General features: G+C 42.3%; 1 protein-coding gene across 1 annotated transcript in view; it reads left to right on the top strand.

Annotated features, from left to right (window-relative positions):
• The first annotated feature begins 420 nt into the window (after positions 1 to 420).
• The window catches only part of PRTG (protogenin), a 122,898-nt gene continuing 105,939 nt past the window's right edge, over positions 421 to 17,379 (top strand). The window contains exons 1-2 of the mRNA XM_034784781.1: positions 421 to 663; positions 3,060 to 3,362. Coding sequence (XP_034640672.1) covers positions 609 to 663; positions 3,060 to 3,362 — 358 coding nt within the window. The 5' untranslated portion in view covers positions 421 to 608. The remainder of the gene's footprint in view (positions 664 to 3,059; positions 3,363 to 17,379) is intronic.

Genomic DNA, 17,379 nt, shown 5'->3' on the forward strand with positions numbered 1-17,379 from the left:
GCTTGAAACCCCTCTGTGAGCGGGGGACGGGCCGGAAAAAAAACCCTGAGCTCGCGCCCCGCCTTCCCCACAAAAGCAGCCCGCAGGGGCCCTGGCATCACCCACCGCACCAGGGCTAAGGTGCCCCTGGCAGGATAGGACTCGGCGCAGGTTTCCTCGGCTGGCCACTGACTGCAGCAGCCCGCGAGCCACTAGCTCTGACCGCAGCCGCCAGGGCAACTTGCAAGCCTGGCTCCAGGTGCATTGTCCAGCGCCAGAGAGCCCCAGGGTCCCTCCACTGCACGCCTTCCCTCAGGGTCCCTCTTTCCCCTCCTCCCCACGGCCCTGCCCCTCGCCCCTCTCCCAGGCCAATGGAGACTAGATGCAGAAAGTAGAGCCGGGACAGCCGCGCACTCAGGGAGGCTCTGTCCATCCCCTTTCTCCTCCCCTTGTCCATTGATCAGGGGCTCTCTCGCCTCTTGCACTGTGTCCGTGCGCCGGGGCTCGGCCACAGGGAAAGAGTCCCCGGGAGTGGGAATCCGCGGCCGAGGGACGGCTCCGGCTCAGAGCGAGGAGAGGCGAAGACGTTGGGGGCACGCGGGGGGAGCATGCCAGGGAGAGCCCACTAAATGGCGCCTGTTCCCCATCGGATGCTGCTCTGGGCGCTGATCCTCCCCATCCCAGGTGAGTCCAGGCGGGGGCGGGCTGCTTCGGCCACAAACTTTGCAGCGCTAGCCCGGCCTCCGGCTCGTGCATCTCCGCGGCGGGCGGGGAGCCAGCGCCGCCCTGGGGGACCTACCCGCCGGTGTATCGGCCGCGGAGCCTGGGCAGCCCCCGGGCGCTGGTGCGGAGAGCAGGGACGGGACCCCGCTCCTCTTTCCCCAGCCGGCAGCTGCTCTTAATGGCCGCGCCGCTGCTGTCCAGCCTCCCCCCTCCCGTCCATTGTCCCCCGTGGCCGCCGGCAGGGAGCCGCCTGCACACCAGGGGTTCCTCGCTGGCCACGAGCCCGAGGGAGAGGAGGGGGCGGCTGCTGCACGGACCTTCCGCAGCCCGGGCATCCCGCGTGGGCAGCGCTCCCAGGGAGCGGGGGGTGGCTGCTCTCCCCGCTCCCCATCTCCATTGTCCCCTCTCCGGCCCCGTGCAGGGCGAGGGGGAGCGATGGAGATGGGGAGCGGGGGCTGCTACTGTCCAGTGCTCCCTGGGCCAGGGGGGTATCCCGCGTGGGGGAGGAGGATTTCTCCGGCTCGGCTCTCTGTGCAGCCAGGAGAGCGGGGGCTGGGGCTGCAGCCGCACGTGGTTTTATTTATATTGTTCCATCGGTGGCTGTGCCGGAGTCCGGCTCTGCCCTGCTTCCAGCCAGCCGCCGGGAAAGTTACTGCGCCGGCCGGCGGGGGAGAGCCGGGGCAGCTGCCGTTTGCTCCCGTGCAGCCAGTTACCTGCAGCGTGAAGAGGGGCCCAGGCCCGAGAGGGGCAGGGGGTGGGGGATGACTTTCAGCAGCCAAACGGAGCGGTAGAGGTGTCTTTGGGGAAGGCTGGGAGTGAATTCGGGAAGATACAGTGCCGGGGAAGCCGCCAATTGAATCCTTGCACTGGCTGGCCAGGGGCATTTTCATTCACCGCATCTGGGTTAGAGACCGTCCTGCACCTTCTTTTTTAATTGCCAGTGTCTGGCTTTCACTTTCCCAGCTCAGATCTTTGTTAGCATGAGAAAGGGATCAAAGGCGGACCCGTGATTGGAGTCACAACAGGAGAGGAGGGTGCAGGCGTAATCTGCATAGCCCGGGAGCTGCTATGAAAAGGAGCAGGCAGGAGCTCTCAGATGTGTGCGGACCCTGGGCAAATTGCATGATTGGAGGGTTCCTGGACGTTTATTGATCAGGACCCGAGAAATCAATTGCCAAGGAGTTTCTGTCCTAATCAAGAGCTGCCCATTCAGTGACCCTCCTCTCCAGTCTCTTAGCAGAGAGAACAGATTTTTTTTATAAAGTCCCCACGTCTTTATCAGTGGAGGGGAAGCGGGATGGTGTACGGGGACTCTTCGCTACTTATCAACTTTATCTCGATTTAGGCGTGTGTTGGGGCGGGGTAAGGCTTGGAAAACCTGGTTTCCTCTGCGAAGCGGTTCTTCTAAAGAAATGTGTATTGGTTAATTAAACCACCCCCATTAGACAGTAAGCGATCAATTAGTCACGGGTTTCTGGAACAGTTGGCCATACACACAAGTTGAAATAAAGGTTTGCTAATTCCTGCCTTTCCTCCCCCGCTGGGTACCAGCAGCAAGAATTACCAACTCTGAAAAGTTGCATTGTTTGTATTCTAAATATCTCTGCTGAACTGCAGAAATGAAGCAAACTGGTCAGGTTCTCTGGCAGCAGAGTTGAAATTTTGTTGCCTCCTAACCACAAGACTCCAAAAAACCACCCCCATAAGTGTCTCCCACTGAAATAGGTGCAGAGGGTCCAGACACTTCTGGGGACATGGGCAGGAACCCTCTACCTTCCAAAGACAGGGTTTTGCTAATTATTTCTTGTAAAATTAGACTTTTATGACTTACCCTGTTCAAGATCTTTTTGACAAGCTTGTAAAATTAGCAAACAGCTTGTGCTCCCTGATTCCCCTGAAGATGATGCTAATACTTTACCAACAAAAGCTCCACATCTGTATCAGGATTATTTTATTACTGTTTGCAAAAACATCAGATGATGTCCTTAGTGCCTAGATTGGTGGGAATCAGGGAAAGGAGAGATTGATGGGAAAGAAAAGTTTGTTTGAATATTCAGATTCCAATTTTTTATGCTGAATCTTGGTTATGATAACATAAATATTTAAAACTCTATTCCTGCTTTCTCATTAACATAATTGCATACATTTGAAAACAAGGAAGCAAATATTTGTGTAGTTAATTTGGGGCCTGATCCTTTTACTTCCTCTGAAGTAAAATCTCTGTGTTCTGGGGGAGTAGAACTTGGTACTCCTAGGACACAGATATAATTATCACACCAGTACAATTGTGATATGTTTTGCAAGACTGCTTTATGATGCTTGCATACCTGTACTTACAGACTTACTCTTTCTCTCAGGAGTATGGTGCTTTAGTGAGCTGTTTTTTGTAAAAGAGCCACAGGATATAACCGTCACAAGGAAGGACCCAGTGATTTTAGATTGCGAGGCCCATGGCGAAGTTCCCATTACGATCACATGGCTGAAAAATGGAGCAAAAGTTTCTGAAAATGAACGGATCTACACATTATCCAATGGCTCTTTATATATCAGTGAGGTGGAAGGAAAAAGAGGAGAACCATCTGATGAAGGATTTTACCAGTGTTTAGCACTGAACAAATATGGGGCCATTCTCAGTCAAAAAGGTCACCTTACACTAGCAAGTAAGTTCTAGCACTTGAGTCTCTTGTTTATCACGGATACATGTAGCTACCAATTTATTAATGTGTTTCCATATTTGTGGCTTCACTACCCTTAAGACAGCAAAACCCTATATTGTTCTACGTACAAGAGAGGTTAAACAGATATTACCAAATATAAAACAAATGGATTTGTTAACATCTTTATTTTTTATAACACGTGTGAGATTATAGCCAGTTCCTTCCCTGTAACTCCACTGAAGCCAGGAGTTAATTTGACCCTCTATTTGTGGCATTCACTTTGGTACTCTTGTTTTGGCTTGATCTTCTCTTGAGGAGGGTTGATATTCTGTAAAATACACTGGTGATATAAAGTTACCATGTTCTGTTTCAAACTGTTTTAAATAATTGTTTTACAAACACTACAGTTGTATGGTTAGAAGTGTTGCCTACAAGTAAGTGAAATGATAAAAAAAAAAAATTAAGACAGGCTTTCAGTTGTTGACCAGTTCTTAAGATATCACAAGCCAGAGGAGAACCATAATGTGTGTAAGGTGGGTTTCTAGGGTCTGAGGAGTCCTGAGGGTTGAACTATTGAGGTGAGGCCACACTCAGACACACTCTTATAGCCAGGGAGAACTGGACTGGGTTCCTTCTGGAATTAACTGTCCCAGAGGTCACTGTTGAGTACAGCTAGGAACTACTACTAGGGTCTGAGGGCCAGATTATTGAATGTAGTTAGACTAGGCATCTATCTGCCTCTTTCGATTCCTAAATATCCTTAAAAATATGCCCCTGAGTGTTCTGTCTTTGTAGTATTCCTAGCCTCTGCTGGTTTGGGGAACAAGAAACACAGACTAGGAACTGAACTCCGGTCTTCTGCATGACAATAAAGAGGTCTGCCACTAAGTTATCTGGTTGCTTCCACATATATAAAATGTGTGTGTGTGTATATATACTATAACCATACAAGTTATATGTACTTTCAAACAGCATAGAAGAAAGTACATATAAACTTGTATGATTATAGTAAAACCCCCGTTTTTTTCTGTGAAGATAGTCTTAATTTCTCCAGCAGGGTCTTTCTTTGCTCATTTCCACCATGACTTCTGTGTTACTGAAACATCTGTGGCAGCTTCAAATAAATTCAGAACCACACAGTGCTACCTAATTTGAAACTAATTAATACAATCAGTGCAGTACTCCTAGATTAATGTTATTAATTTTAATATTTTTTTCAGAATATTAAGTATTCAGTTTATTTATACACCCACAAATTCACTGTGCTCTATAATTGTTTTTTAGAAGAGTCAGGAGAAGTGAAGGTTTGTATTAGTTTAATCAGGCCTTTAGGTATTGAAGTGATGATTTTTTTGGGTGTGGGGGGTATTTTGTAGGGAAGGAATCCTCTTGAGAGGGATTGAACTCCTAGTTCTCTACCCTTGAAAGCAATATCTGTTGTTCCCCACTTCAAACTTCTATTTAAATAAAAAAATGGATAGATAAGACATTAGCTGGATATTTCTGATAAAATGGTCAGAAGTGAAATAGTGACAGAGTTGAAACTTAAATTTGGTTTTAGCATTTTTATGCATCATTGAGATGAATTGAGACAGTTTGCTTCTCTTAGAGTTATTGTTTCAGGCTGTATTGGTAGATACAGGAAGACCGTGTTGCATTGGTTCACATCTGGAAGTTTGTTTTGTTTTCTTAACAACCAGAGGGAGTAAGACCTAACTTTAATAAAGCTTAGATTAATCAGGCAGTGGTAGATCCTGTATCTAGAACTGTAGACTCACAGAAAATCCAGGGCATTGTTTAATACAGGGCACTTCAAGAAGAGTAGTGTGGCATCATTCACCCTGAAAGATATTAGTATAAGATTTCTGGAGTTTCTTGTTGGAGTATGTATTAAGAGAGTATTGAACTTTTGTAAGAAATAGTGGTACTAAATCCCAATGAAACGTTACTTCTTCAGAAAGGTAATTTTGTTTGTGATAAATCTTTATTCAAGACTTTAACAAGTGAAAAGTTGTGACTAACTTAACTGATTTGAGTTGTGGAATGGCATTCTTGTTTTATTGGTTGTGCTTTCCTCTTTTCTTTGTACTAAAAAAAAAAATTAAGATTCTTCCCTTGAAAAAAAGTGTTTTGTCTAGTTTGTTTAAAGCTTTCCTATTCATTGACAAAACTGGAAGAGATGCTGGATTTCATGATGAACGTAGTTTTTTTTTTTTTAAAGGCAACTGGGTACAGTGATTGTAATAGGTGTTAGTTGCATATAGATGATTATTTTAAATAATAGTTAAACATGAGGTAATCTTGTGTTGAAATCTGTTCCCTTCGTAGTGCAGTCATAACACTTGAAATGTCAGTATTAGCCCATGAAATAAGGTGATAACTGATAGTTATATTTTGAAACCCATATAATATGGATGCAAAACTGGTTTAAAGCCCTTTTCATAAGGATTCTATCTACTAACATGATCTGAATGAATTGCCAGCATTTTGAACTTATGAAAATAAAGTTTTGTGGGGTGTGTGTAGTTTTTCAAATTGTATTTCAGAGGAGTTGTCAGTTGATGTAAAAGCAAATGACTTTATCTTGTGATCAGGGTAAAAAAGGAACTATACATATTAAACAGGTGGAGAATAGGCATTAAATGGGCATTCTTTCTTTGGAGGAAAAAAAAAGAAAATGCTGTCTTAGCTACTGGTAGCAGCAGGGTGCAAGGATGTTCTTTTACTTTGCATGGTCATAGCTTTCACCACCAAGCAAGCTTATCTTTTGCTTCAGAAGTGTAATGCTTCGTGTTGCATTTGGAAACCTAAAACTTTAATCTGTCCAAGAGTTTAAGATCTGAACACACAAGGAGATCAGGTCTTGGTTTCTAAAGTTAGGAACTGGAAGCTGAAGGTTGCACTCTAGGCAAGAATTCCATTATTCATGTGCAAATTAAGAATTCACAGGGTTAAAAGGTTAGAAACTGGCCAGGATGAGGTTTACCCTTGTGATAAAGAGCAGATGACCCTCATTCATTGGCCAAAGCTTTCATGTAGCTCCTCTGCAAAGTTAGTGATTGCCATGAATTGTTCTTGAGGAATGCAGAAATTCAAATGTGAGCAGGCCTTTCCTTAAGTGTCACTATGGAGCCTTATCTCATGAGCACATCAGAGCAGGTCTGCAGGGACAAGGTTCCTCCCTAGAGGCCCCAAGGCTTTGCTTTCCTGTTGTTCATCCATGCACAAAAGAATTTGACTAATTTAGTTTTTTCCATAAGATCCCCCTACACACTCTCTCTCTCTCTTTTTTTTTAAGGATACTCTTGAGTTAAGGTATCAGTTAGGTAAAAATAAATATTATTTTTGGTTGATGTTTGTAGCTACTTCCAGTTTAAGGGTAATTGAAGTGTGGGGGAAGGGGAGGAGGAGGTTCCTTCTGCAGCACAATTCTTTGTGAGGCACCATGTGTGGATAAAATGCTAATACCTGAAGATTTGAATAGTTTATTCAAAGTTCAGCCCATCGGTGCTATTCCTAGCAGGATTCCCACTTGCCAAAATACCAAAGCAGTATTATATGGATAACTTCTCAAAACTATTTTTGGTACAGCGAGAACCAGTCAAAAGTAACACAAACCTAGACTGTGTATACTTGCAACGTTAAAATGGGAATAAAATGTCACAGTACAGAGTTGTATGATCTGTCTGAAAATACATCTGTGGCAACAAAGTTAGGCGTGAGATAACGTAGCATTAGGAAAAAGTGGAGGAGGAGGATTGTGTTCTGAAGTCAGTAAAGCTGGCTGTTAAGTAGTGATTGGACAGGATGCTAATTGTTTATTTCCTTTCCACAAAAGGTGGAAATTGAAGTCTTAAGATGGATGGCTGGGGCACATACAGCTGCCTGGAACATTCCGAGATAACCCCTTTTTCTCAGCTTGTAGTCTTCACTGAATTGATCTTAAATACCCGATTTTAAATTAAAGGGAAACAAACACAATTTTCCCACAGTTAATATGTTTGTTTCTATGTTACATGAAAATGAAAGGTTACACAAGCAATAGTTTGACTCAATATTAAACATGTCTTAACATTATGATTTAATTCCTGTGAGCACAACAGTGATCTCATGTTGACTTGGAGCTCATGGGATGCAGATTCTTTTGAACTTATCAGGCTAAACTTTGCGTCAGTGACATAAGTTTAAAAGTTTGATTGCCTACTACAAACAGTGAGGTGGCTGTAACCTCTTATTTACTTCTAGTCACATTACAGTGGGATTAGGTAATGCTGTTTGCCAGTGTTTTTAATGCAACCTTTAGCTTTCAGTTTTTAAATATTTTGACTACTTAAAAGAGCAGTGAGCTGAATTGGTGAATGTGTATCCACACTGAAAACATTTCCCTTGTTGTATAAATTTTGTTTTTATGTGGATTTAGAAAATACTTTTATAAAGGCATTTATGGCAATGTAATTTCATTTTGTGTATCACTTTACATTCAAACTATCTTCAAAATGTTTGCAGAGTTTATTAATATCCTACAAATAGTAGTAACAAATCACAAGGAGAAACACATAATGAGGTAGAAGTATAGAAGAAAAGAGATGGTTTTCAACTGAGGTTGTTATAACTGCAGATGGCAGGAGCTCTAGGACAGAACGCTCCTGTTATAAGAGTAGTATGAAGGTACTAATCCTGAAACATATTTAGGATTACAGATGGTTTGGCTGAATGTTGTTTTCTTTTTAATTCCACTGTTGCAGACATATTGGTTAGTAGGTTTTCTCAGCATGCATTGCTAGGAGAATACACCTCACTAGAAACAAAAGTGGGTGGTCAGCCCTTGAGATGGTCTGATTCTGATATTTGTGGAGGGAGGAGGAAGTAGAGTTGTCCCAGTGTTTTGCCTCCTGCTAGTGAATTTGGCCATGTGACAATGGTAAATAATTACAAAGGAGTTTGTTCCTAATAAAAGTTCCTTGATCAGTGTTAGATGAATGAGAACAGTATTATTCCTAAAGCTATACTGTCTCTGACCCTCCCACCCGGCTTCACTGTAGAGTTTCATTTTGGAACCTTTCCCAGCCACCTTTCGGAAGCCTTTTTTCCCCGCTGCAACCATTTTAAAGAAATGGTACATCCATTCCTTCAAGTTGAGACATCAGACGAGCACTAATTAGCCTTGTGCACTAGGAAACTTCTTACCCTTTTTTCAGCAATGATTTAGCTGCACTGGTTTTACCAACCACATATGTTCTAGTGTGAACTGAATGCTGGCATTTTTATCAGTGTCCTTGCCAAAAACAGGCAAGGCAATGCCTATTGTAAATGCACTCTTACAGTGTCTTTTTCTTCTGCATCCCCATTGGAGAAGCATGGGTGGTATAGTTGTGTGCATAACTGTCTTCCAAGCAGTTGACCTGGGTTCATTTCCTGGCCAATGCAGTAGTATACCCCCATTGGAAAAATATGGTTTTGGTGAGTTTTCACAACAGTTGAATTTTAATTTTGTGTTAAAATGCTTCAGTTTGGCATTTCTGACTGTCCTTGCTCTCCTTTTCAGCTAGTAAATTCAAGGCTATGTTGTTATGTATTATACATTTAAGGTGATAAAAGTAGTAAATAGTTTTACAGGTTCCTTTTTTTAAAGGAGCACTCACTTTTATTGGCAGCTTGCCTAGAAGCTAATAAAATCTTCATGTACCTGAGAAATGTAGCCCAGTACCACTCTTTCCTTATGCAGTTGCTCAGAGCTATGACTAGAGGGATTCTGTCACTTGCATAAGTTCCATGTGTGACGATTGCTCTAAACTGGAAGACTTTTTATTGCAAAGCAATGCACTGAAGCAAGGGATGGTGCTCTACTTACAATTCCCCCCCTTTGCTTCTTGTAGGAATTGTTGAAAGGGCATTCAGCATGGCTCCCTTTTGTCAGCTAGCTCTGATTATTCTAAAGAAAAGGGTCTCTGAGCAGTTGTTTGCCTAGATACTTGTTGTCACGTCTTCACAATTTAACAGCTGGGCCTATTGATGGAGTGCAGAACAATTTAAAACAATGACAAAAGAGAATCTTCAGGAAAGAGTTTAATTTATTAAGTATTTTAATACAGAAACATGGTGATTTCTCTTGTTGGGAATTTCCTTTTTTAAAAGTATATATGGAATGCCTTCATCTACTACATCTTATCTCTAGAATTTTGGAGATTAATCTTTTGTTTCAGTTTTGTATTGTTTTTGTTATTCCTTCAATAGGCCCAGCTGTTAAATTGGGATTGATTACTTCCAGTCTTTATAACTGGTAATTGCCACCTAAGTGAAAAAGTAATCAACAATGTCAACTCTTAGCATTTTGTTGAGCAAGTGTGGGTTGTCTGGTCAGCATTACTTACCAGAGTCAGCCTTTAGTAAGCTCTAAAGGAGCAGCATATCTCAATCATTAAATCTGATCGTCTCTACAACAAAGTTAGGGGAGGGGAAAAAACGGTATTATGTCTGACTGCTTAAAAACCAGCTGATATTTGGAGTCTCTGGGTAGACCTAATAACCTGAACTCAAACTGGAACAACTTTTTGTTTTGCATTACTCATTTCACTCATAATATTCTCACATAATTATACATAACACATGTTTTTTACAAAAGATAAACAGCTGATACATGGAGGAGATGGAGTTGAAACTGCAGCACAACAGGGGGACAATACTTGATTAAAATGATTAGCTTCATCATTCCAACCCTTGCTAATTTATTGTCATTGTGCTTTGTGTCATGTTAGAGAGAAGAAAGCAAACATTTCTAGTGAAGGCTCAGCACTCGTATGAAGTATTTCCGTTACTACTTAAATAGCTTTTATATGTATTGTCTCTTAGTTCTCAACAGTCTTTAAAGACCAAATTCTTAATATCTTATCTAGTGGGGGCAAATTTAAAATAAAAAGTTTTTTTTTCTTCTTTTCTTCTTTTGGAGGGTTTACCCATTACCCTCTGTGGTTTTTTACGACATGAACATTTGCAAAGGGAAGATAAATGAAGTGACATCTGGATAATACCATCATTGTGCAGGGTCCTATTTTAAAATGCTTATTCCTCAACTGCCTGACTTTGTTGGGCCTGCTGGGAAGGTATTTTTGACACATTGGTGGAATTGTAACATGGAAGAATCAAATGTGGAAAAAAAAATTTTTTTGAATGCACATAAGTTCTGCCTTGTACTTATTAAGATTATGTAGATGATTCTTGCTATAGCAATCTAAAAATGTTAGAATCTGAAATCTTAGTGTTAATGGGAAACAATTCCAAGGTGACTTTTAGCCTTTTTAGGTCAGTAGTGAAAAACATTCTTGTCCTGCACAACATTTAAAAACTCCTGCCTAGTAGTCCTCCTCCTATCTCCGGTACATTTATTCTCCAATCTTATTTGGTAGAACATAAATAATATGAAACAACATACCTTTTAGAATTAATTCATTCATTTTGGGAACAATTAACAATTGCAGAGTCACACTGATTTTGATCTTTTTTGGTGGGGTGAGTGGGAAAGATGTGGCACCGTAAGTTTAGAACGTTCTATAAAGTGGAATAGGCAAAACCACTCTTTGAGAGTCCATCTATGCAGGTCAGATTGCAGGTTCGGGACCTAAACTGGTAGGAACATAGAGAATGTTTTGCTAGACCAGTGGCCTCCAATCTTTTTACGCACAAGATCACTTTTTGAATTTAAGTGCAACGCAGGAACTACCCTGCTCCTTCCCCGAGGTCCCGATGCTCACTCCATCCTCCATCCCTCTGTCACTCGCTATCCCCCACCCTCACTCACTCTCACGAGGCTGGGGCAGGGAGTTGGAGTACGGGAGGGGGTGCGGGCTCTGGGTTGGGGCCGAGGGGTTCGGAGTGTGGAAGGGGGCTCTGGACTGAGCGTAGGGCAGGAAGTTGAGCTGCTGGAGGGGGCTTGAGGCTGGGGCAGGGGCTTGAAGTGCAGGAAGGGATTCAGGGTGCAGGAAAGGGTATGGTGAGCTGGCTCTGGGAGAGAGCTCAGGGCTGAGATTTGGGTGTGGGCTCCCGCCGGTCGGTGGCACAGCGGGGCCGAGGCAGGCTCCCTGCCTGCCCCAGCCCCACACCGCTCCCGGAAGTGGCCAGCATGCCCCTGTGGTTCCTGGGTGGGAGCATGTGGCTCTGGACGCTGCTCCTGCCTGCAAGCACCACCTCCGCAACTCCGATTGGCCGTAGTTCCCCATTCCCGGCCAATGGAAGCTGCAGGGGCAGTGCTTGCAGGCAGGATCAGCGCATGGAGACCCCTGCACCCCCACCCCTGGGGCTGCGGGAGCGTGCTGGCTGCTTCCGGGAGTGGCATGGGTCTGGGACAGGGAGTCTGCCTTAGCCCTGCTGTGCCGCTGGATTTTTAACGGCTGGAGATCGTGATTGACTGGCAGAGGCTCCAGGATCGACCAGTCGATCACGATCTATGGGTTGGTGACCACTGTGCTAAGCATCTAAGGTCTGTTTTTTCAAATGTGCTGCTTCCTCCATGCTACCAACTTCAAATTTGACTGTATGCTCCAGGGTGCATGTGGAATAAAATTTAAATCTGTGATCTATTTATTACTTAAATAGATATTTTTGTGTGTTGAGTTTTCAAATATGCATTTTTTCCCCCTGTTCAATCCACAGTAGCACATTTTGTTTTGAACTGGCATGGTTCAGGACACTACAGATTCTTTGGAGTCTCTATATTCTAGTTATGTAGTAAGGAGGAAAGTTTCGAGTATTAAAAATACATCTTTCCCTATATTTCTAACACACATACAAATAGTAATCCACCTGTAACTTTGGTGGGTGCGTGGCAGCTGAGATGGAGAGGTTGAAGGATAATACAGGTCTGAGTCTATAAGACGGAGAATGTCTTTTTGTAGATAGTAGAACCATCAGGGAGTTAGCGGTTACATACATCCTTCCACCTTATGCTAATATTAGCAGTGGCACTAAAGGCCCTCTTGATTACTAGATGTCAAGATGGCAGAAGGGTGCATGGAGAGATGGGGCATCGAAAGTTAGTATATTCTAAAATGAATGGAAAAGAAGAGACTAGATCTTGTAATGAATGCTGAACATTACATTTAATCTGTTCTAAAATATTGACAGTAATAATCTGAAACCCACAAACATGCAATTTGACAATCCTTCGAAGGTTTGCTGCATGTGAATAACTTTCTTTATGATAAATTTCAGTGAGAAAAGATATAATTTTCTTATGCTGCCGTCTCTGCTGCTCGCTTCAGCCAATAAGAATTAGGAAACCTTTTCTATAGATCTACTGACTAAAAATGTACCTTAGAAAAACCTTTCCTTCAAAAAACAAAACTGTAAAACAGGGGTAGGCAACGTTCGGCACGTGGCTCGCCAGGGTAAGCACCCTGGCGGGCTGGGCCAGTTTTATTTACCTGCTGACATGGCAGGTTCGGCTGATTGCGGCCCCCACTGGCCGCGGTTCACCGTCCCGGGCCAGCACATCGCTCGCCCGCGCCGCTTCTCGCCGCCCCCATTGGCCCGGGACGGCAAACCGCGGCGAGTGGGGGCAGTGATGGGCCGAACCTGCCGCGTCAGCAGGTAAATAAAACTGGCCCGGCCCGCCAGGGTGCTTACCCTGGCGAGCCGCGTGCCGAACGTTGCTGACCCCTGCTGTAGAACTTTGCAGTTATGCTTTAATTGTTATGATAATCAATTGCTAAGCACATTCCTTGTTCACAGTGGGATCAAGACCATGTTAGCTACAGCTATGTTTAAATATGATTGTCCCTAGTAGGGTTCTGGTATAATTTCTCTGAGCAATGTGGAGCAGGATTTTGTTGGTGGTGAAATCTGGTAAAAAGGATGCACTACACTAGCAGGGAAGGTGTCTTTGCTGTGACTTGGCTGCTTACCACAATTGTTGGGGGACATCCCTGTTCATATTGGGCATTGAAACTAGGTTAGAACACTGAATTCAAGCCTGGTTGTAGCAAGGTTCTGATCTCAGTGTGGATATGACCATAGAAAGACCATTATCATTTCTCTGACTCTTTTTTAGGTCAAGAACCTCTGCACCAAGACTCTAATTCAGGAAAGCCCTGAAGCACATGCTTAAGTCTGTTCCTGTTGAGGACATGTCTTAAAAATAAATAAAAGAATAAACTTTTAAATCGTGTGCTTAACTGCTGTCCCAAATAGGGATGCTTTTCTGAATCTTAGCTTAAATCTGACACTGCTGTTCAGATATTTTATCTACATTTAAAAATCCTGAACAAAGTGTGCCCAGAATGGATAGAGGTGTTTAACTCTAATTACAATTTGTACTAATTGGCATAATGCTGCAAAAACAGAGAATGTTAACCAGTTTGATACAGTTTAAACCACATTTCTGAGTCCAATATACTCACTTCATTGCACTAAGTCAGTGGTCTCCACGCTGTGGGGTGCACCCCCCTAGGGGGGCATGGAGGACCTTGGTTGGGGGGAGCGGTAGCAGCCCCCATGGGGGTTGGGGAAGGAGCGCTGCCCAGCTTCGCTCTGCCCTGAGCCGTGGCCCCACTCCCGGCCCCAACTGCAGTTCCTGGAGGAAGGTGGGGGTGGGTGGGGCGTGGACAGATTCCATTACGGGTAAGGGTGGGCGTGATGAAAAAAGTTTGGGGACCACTGTGGTAAGTACTAGAATTGTGATTTTGATATTAATGACAGTAAGACTTTGTGTTGAGAAGATGGTTGTTAATCTGAGGAACTGCAGTGTCATTTTCAAAGTGTGTGAGTGTTTTTCTCCCCCCCCCCCTCCATGAAAGACAGTTTTGAAATAAATAATCAGTCTGATTGGCCAGAGGGAAGGAATATACCAAAGTTATTACAAGCATTGAACATGTCATCTGGTGTCCTTTTAATATATAGCTAGAGGGCAGTTAAACTAATTCATAGGAGACTGTGATATGTATCTTTATACACTCTGATGGGGGAATGTGAAAGCTGAAAGGGATTACATGGATAGAAGCAGCTTTATAACTCCTGATTGATTTTCAGTGTCTTCAGATTAGATTCCTTTGCACATTGATTAATTACATTTGTTTTCATTTCGGGAAAAGTAATTCTGTGTGTCAGAACTTTTCTCATGCAAGAATAACACATTTTTGTTAATTTCATTGGCAAATGGATAGAATTATCAGAGATAAATTAGTTGATTTTTCTATTAATTCTTTTACTAAGAACCTGGCATCTAGTCTTTTCAGTTCAACAAACAGGGTGCTTCTTAGTAGACACATCACTGAAGAGAGAGCTGCAGCTCATTTACAGCCTTGTGTGACTTCACTATTCAGATCTGCCAAAGATTTTGCTCCTCAGGCAAAGAGAGTTTAGATTTTGATTCCAGGTTCACCTTTGACCATGTGGGACTGAGTAGTACCTGAAGAACTGGGAAGAGAAAAACAACTTGCCTTTATTTCTTAAATCTCCTTAAGCCTCGAGGCAGTATTGAGCAAGTATGAGGTGTCAGTGGTCAGCCCTGTGTTCTCCAGCATTGCCTATATGGGGACTCTCCACCAGTCTATCTGAGAGGGGGTACTATCTGCTCTTCTGTAAAATTGTGGCTTCTGTCACTCATTTCCTATGTGCATTAAAATAACTAAAAGCAGGGAGTCATGTGGTCTAAATTTCCTTCTGATCTGTGTTCCCACCTCAGTTGTTTAACATCCTTCCATCTCTGTTCTCTTTTCTTTTCCGCATCAGTTTTGTTTTTTAAAGTCTCCTCTCCCTCTTCTTTTGCTCTGCTCCTTTATTTCCCTGCCATTTCCTAATTGTCCTGTCTGGTGCACATCAATCCTGCTACAGGCAGTCAGGTTTTTTAAATACTCTACATAGTCTGTACTTCGTTTTTGATTTTTTTCAAACCTGCTTGTGTTTTGCCTCCCTTTCTCCCAATGTGTGTTTCAGCAATTTAAGAAACAGCATTTTCTAATGACTGGGAGGAGGTGCTCTTTTTCTGCAGGCTTATTTGCACAGCTGTGGTAGAGGGGAGGGTCAGGAGACACTTTGAGGTCAAATTTGCCCCCAAATTTAGACTTTGTAAAAACTAAGCATTAGCAAAACCTAAAACTAATAGAAAATTTCATGTTTTTTTAAATTAATGGATGCATTTTATTTAAGAAATATTCTCTTGCCTAGTACTAGTGTGTGAGAACCTTGCAGTAAAATTAAGCAGTAACTAATTGTAAACTACAGTGAGATTGTTTACATTTTCTAAACTGAGAGATGTGCAGAAAGTGAAAAACAGTGAAAATTTACTTTAATTTTGTAAAAGCTAGTTTCAGCCTTAATAATCTACACTGATGTCATAACATAGGAAAGGACACTTGTTTTTTTAAAATGTATATGATTTTTTTCACCTGGCAATGCTACTTTCAAGGTTGATGAGCTAACAGTTAGAAACACTTTTACCCCTTGAATCTTTCCCAGCACTGGTCCCTTGCTTAGGTCCAATTCAAGGAAACACTTGAGCATATGCTTAAATCCATTCCTATTCAGGAAAACATGTGTTTTAAAGTTCCATTGACTTCAGTGGAATTTAAACTCAAGCTTAAAGTTTAAGCACATGCTTGAGTATTTCTCTGAATAGGGCTACTTTCCTGAATTGGGGCCTTAAGCTCTGTTCTAATGTTGGAACTTAGTAGGCTTCTGAAAAGACTGGATCCCATGTCTGTGGAAGTGTTGCCATTGACTTCATTCTGTGTAATAGCCCCTAAATGAATAACTTTTTGTTACATTTATAAGGCCACTCTTCATATTCCATAGAAACAAGTTCTAGGATGAGGTTTAAATGTTCCCATCTATTGAATTAACCCTGGAAATGTTGGAGAAAACTGCCTATTTCGTTTTTAGACTGCTATTACCTTCAGGGATTTTAAAGTTTTTGCTGAAGGTTTTGCTAGTAAGTGCCAGTACAACCCAGGGTCATTCAATGGCAGTTAGATCTGTGTTAAGGCTGAGATTCTGCTGTTTTGGTGAGATTTCTCAAAGATGAGTCAGAGGCCCAGATTTTTGTTTGTCATGTTAAGATGATCATTTTTACATCCGATCTTGACTACGATTAAAGAGAAGGCCACTTTGTTCTTTTTATGTATATCTTAAAGAATATTAGATATTACCAAGCGTTGTGTTTTGTGGGATTTCTCTCTTTTCTTTTTATATTTTAATGTATTTATCATGTTATTTGAAAAGAGAGTAGTTTACACTTTTAATCAAATGTGAAGCTCCTTTTTAAACACGAAAAAGAGTTTTAAAGAACTTTTTGATTCACTTGTGCTTTTGTAGGCTTCAGTATATTGATAAGTGTTCAGGTAATTTATCGGCTGATTTAGTTACTTAACTAGTGTAAATGTTAAATTACCATTTTACTCTCTGCATTGTGGCCTCTGGTAAATCCTTAATAACTGTAACATATGCCTCAGGCAGAGCTGTGCATTATGTATGCTCTTTGTAAATAGAATTCATTGAGTTTATGAAGCCATTGACAGACATTCATCATTTTGTTCATTAAACTTGTCTGTGACATCCGGCAAATTGATGTTAACTGGAAATATTCTTTGAGAGTTCTGGCACAACTCAGTCATTTTGCCCGAGGAGAGAGAAATGTTGTACAAAGCATGTCCCAAATTACAAGGGTGAGACTTCTTTGTTTTAATAAATAAATAAATGAACATGTGACACGTTTTGGTTTTTTTAAATCGTATGTAAGCAACTGAGTGGCTCAGCTGTCAAACAGATTTATCATTGATCTCCAATAGAAGCTGAAAATAGACACACTCATATTATTTCAACCTATCTGTTCTAGGAAAGCAACTCATCCATTTCACTTTACCGCACTGTTGTAAAAATTGGCATACCCCAAGTACACATACAATGGGTAACTCAACTAGGAAGTAGGAGTTTTTATTGTGAGGAAGTTACATTAAATTGTCTAGTATCCCCTGAAGGCAAACTTAATGTTTTTCTTTTTTAAGAGAAAAGCATATCCAGGCTTTTTGTTGGG

The sequence above is a fragment of the Trachemys scripta genome, chromosome 10, assembly GCF_013100865.1.
Source record: "Trachemys scripta elegans isolate TJP31775 chromosome 10, CAS_Tse_1.0, whole genome shotgun sequence".
Classification (NCBI taxonomy): Eukaryota; Metazoa; Chordata; order Testudines; family Emydidae; genus Trachemys; species Trachemys scripta.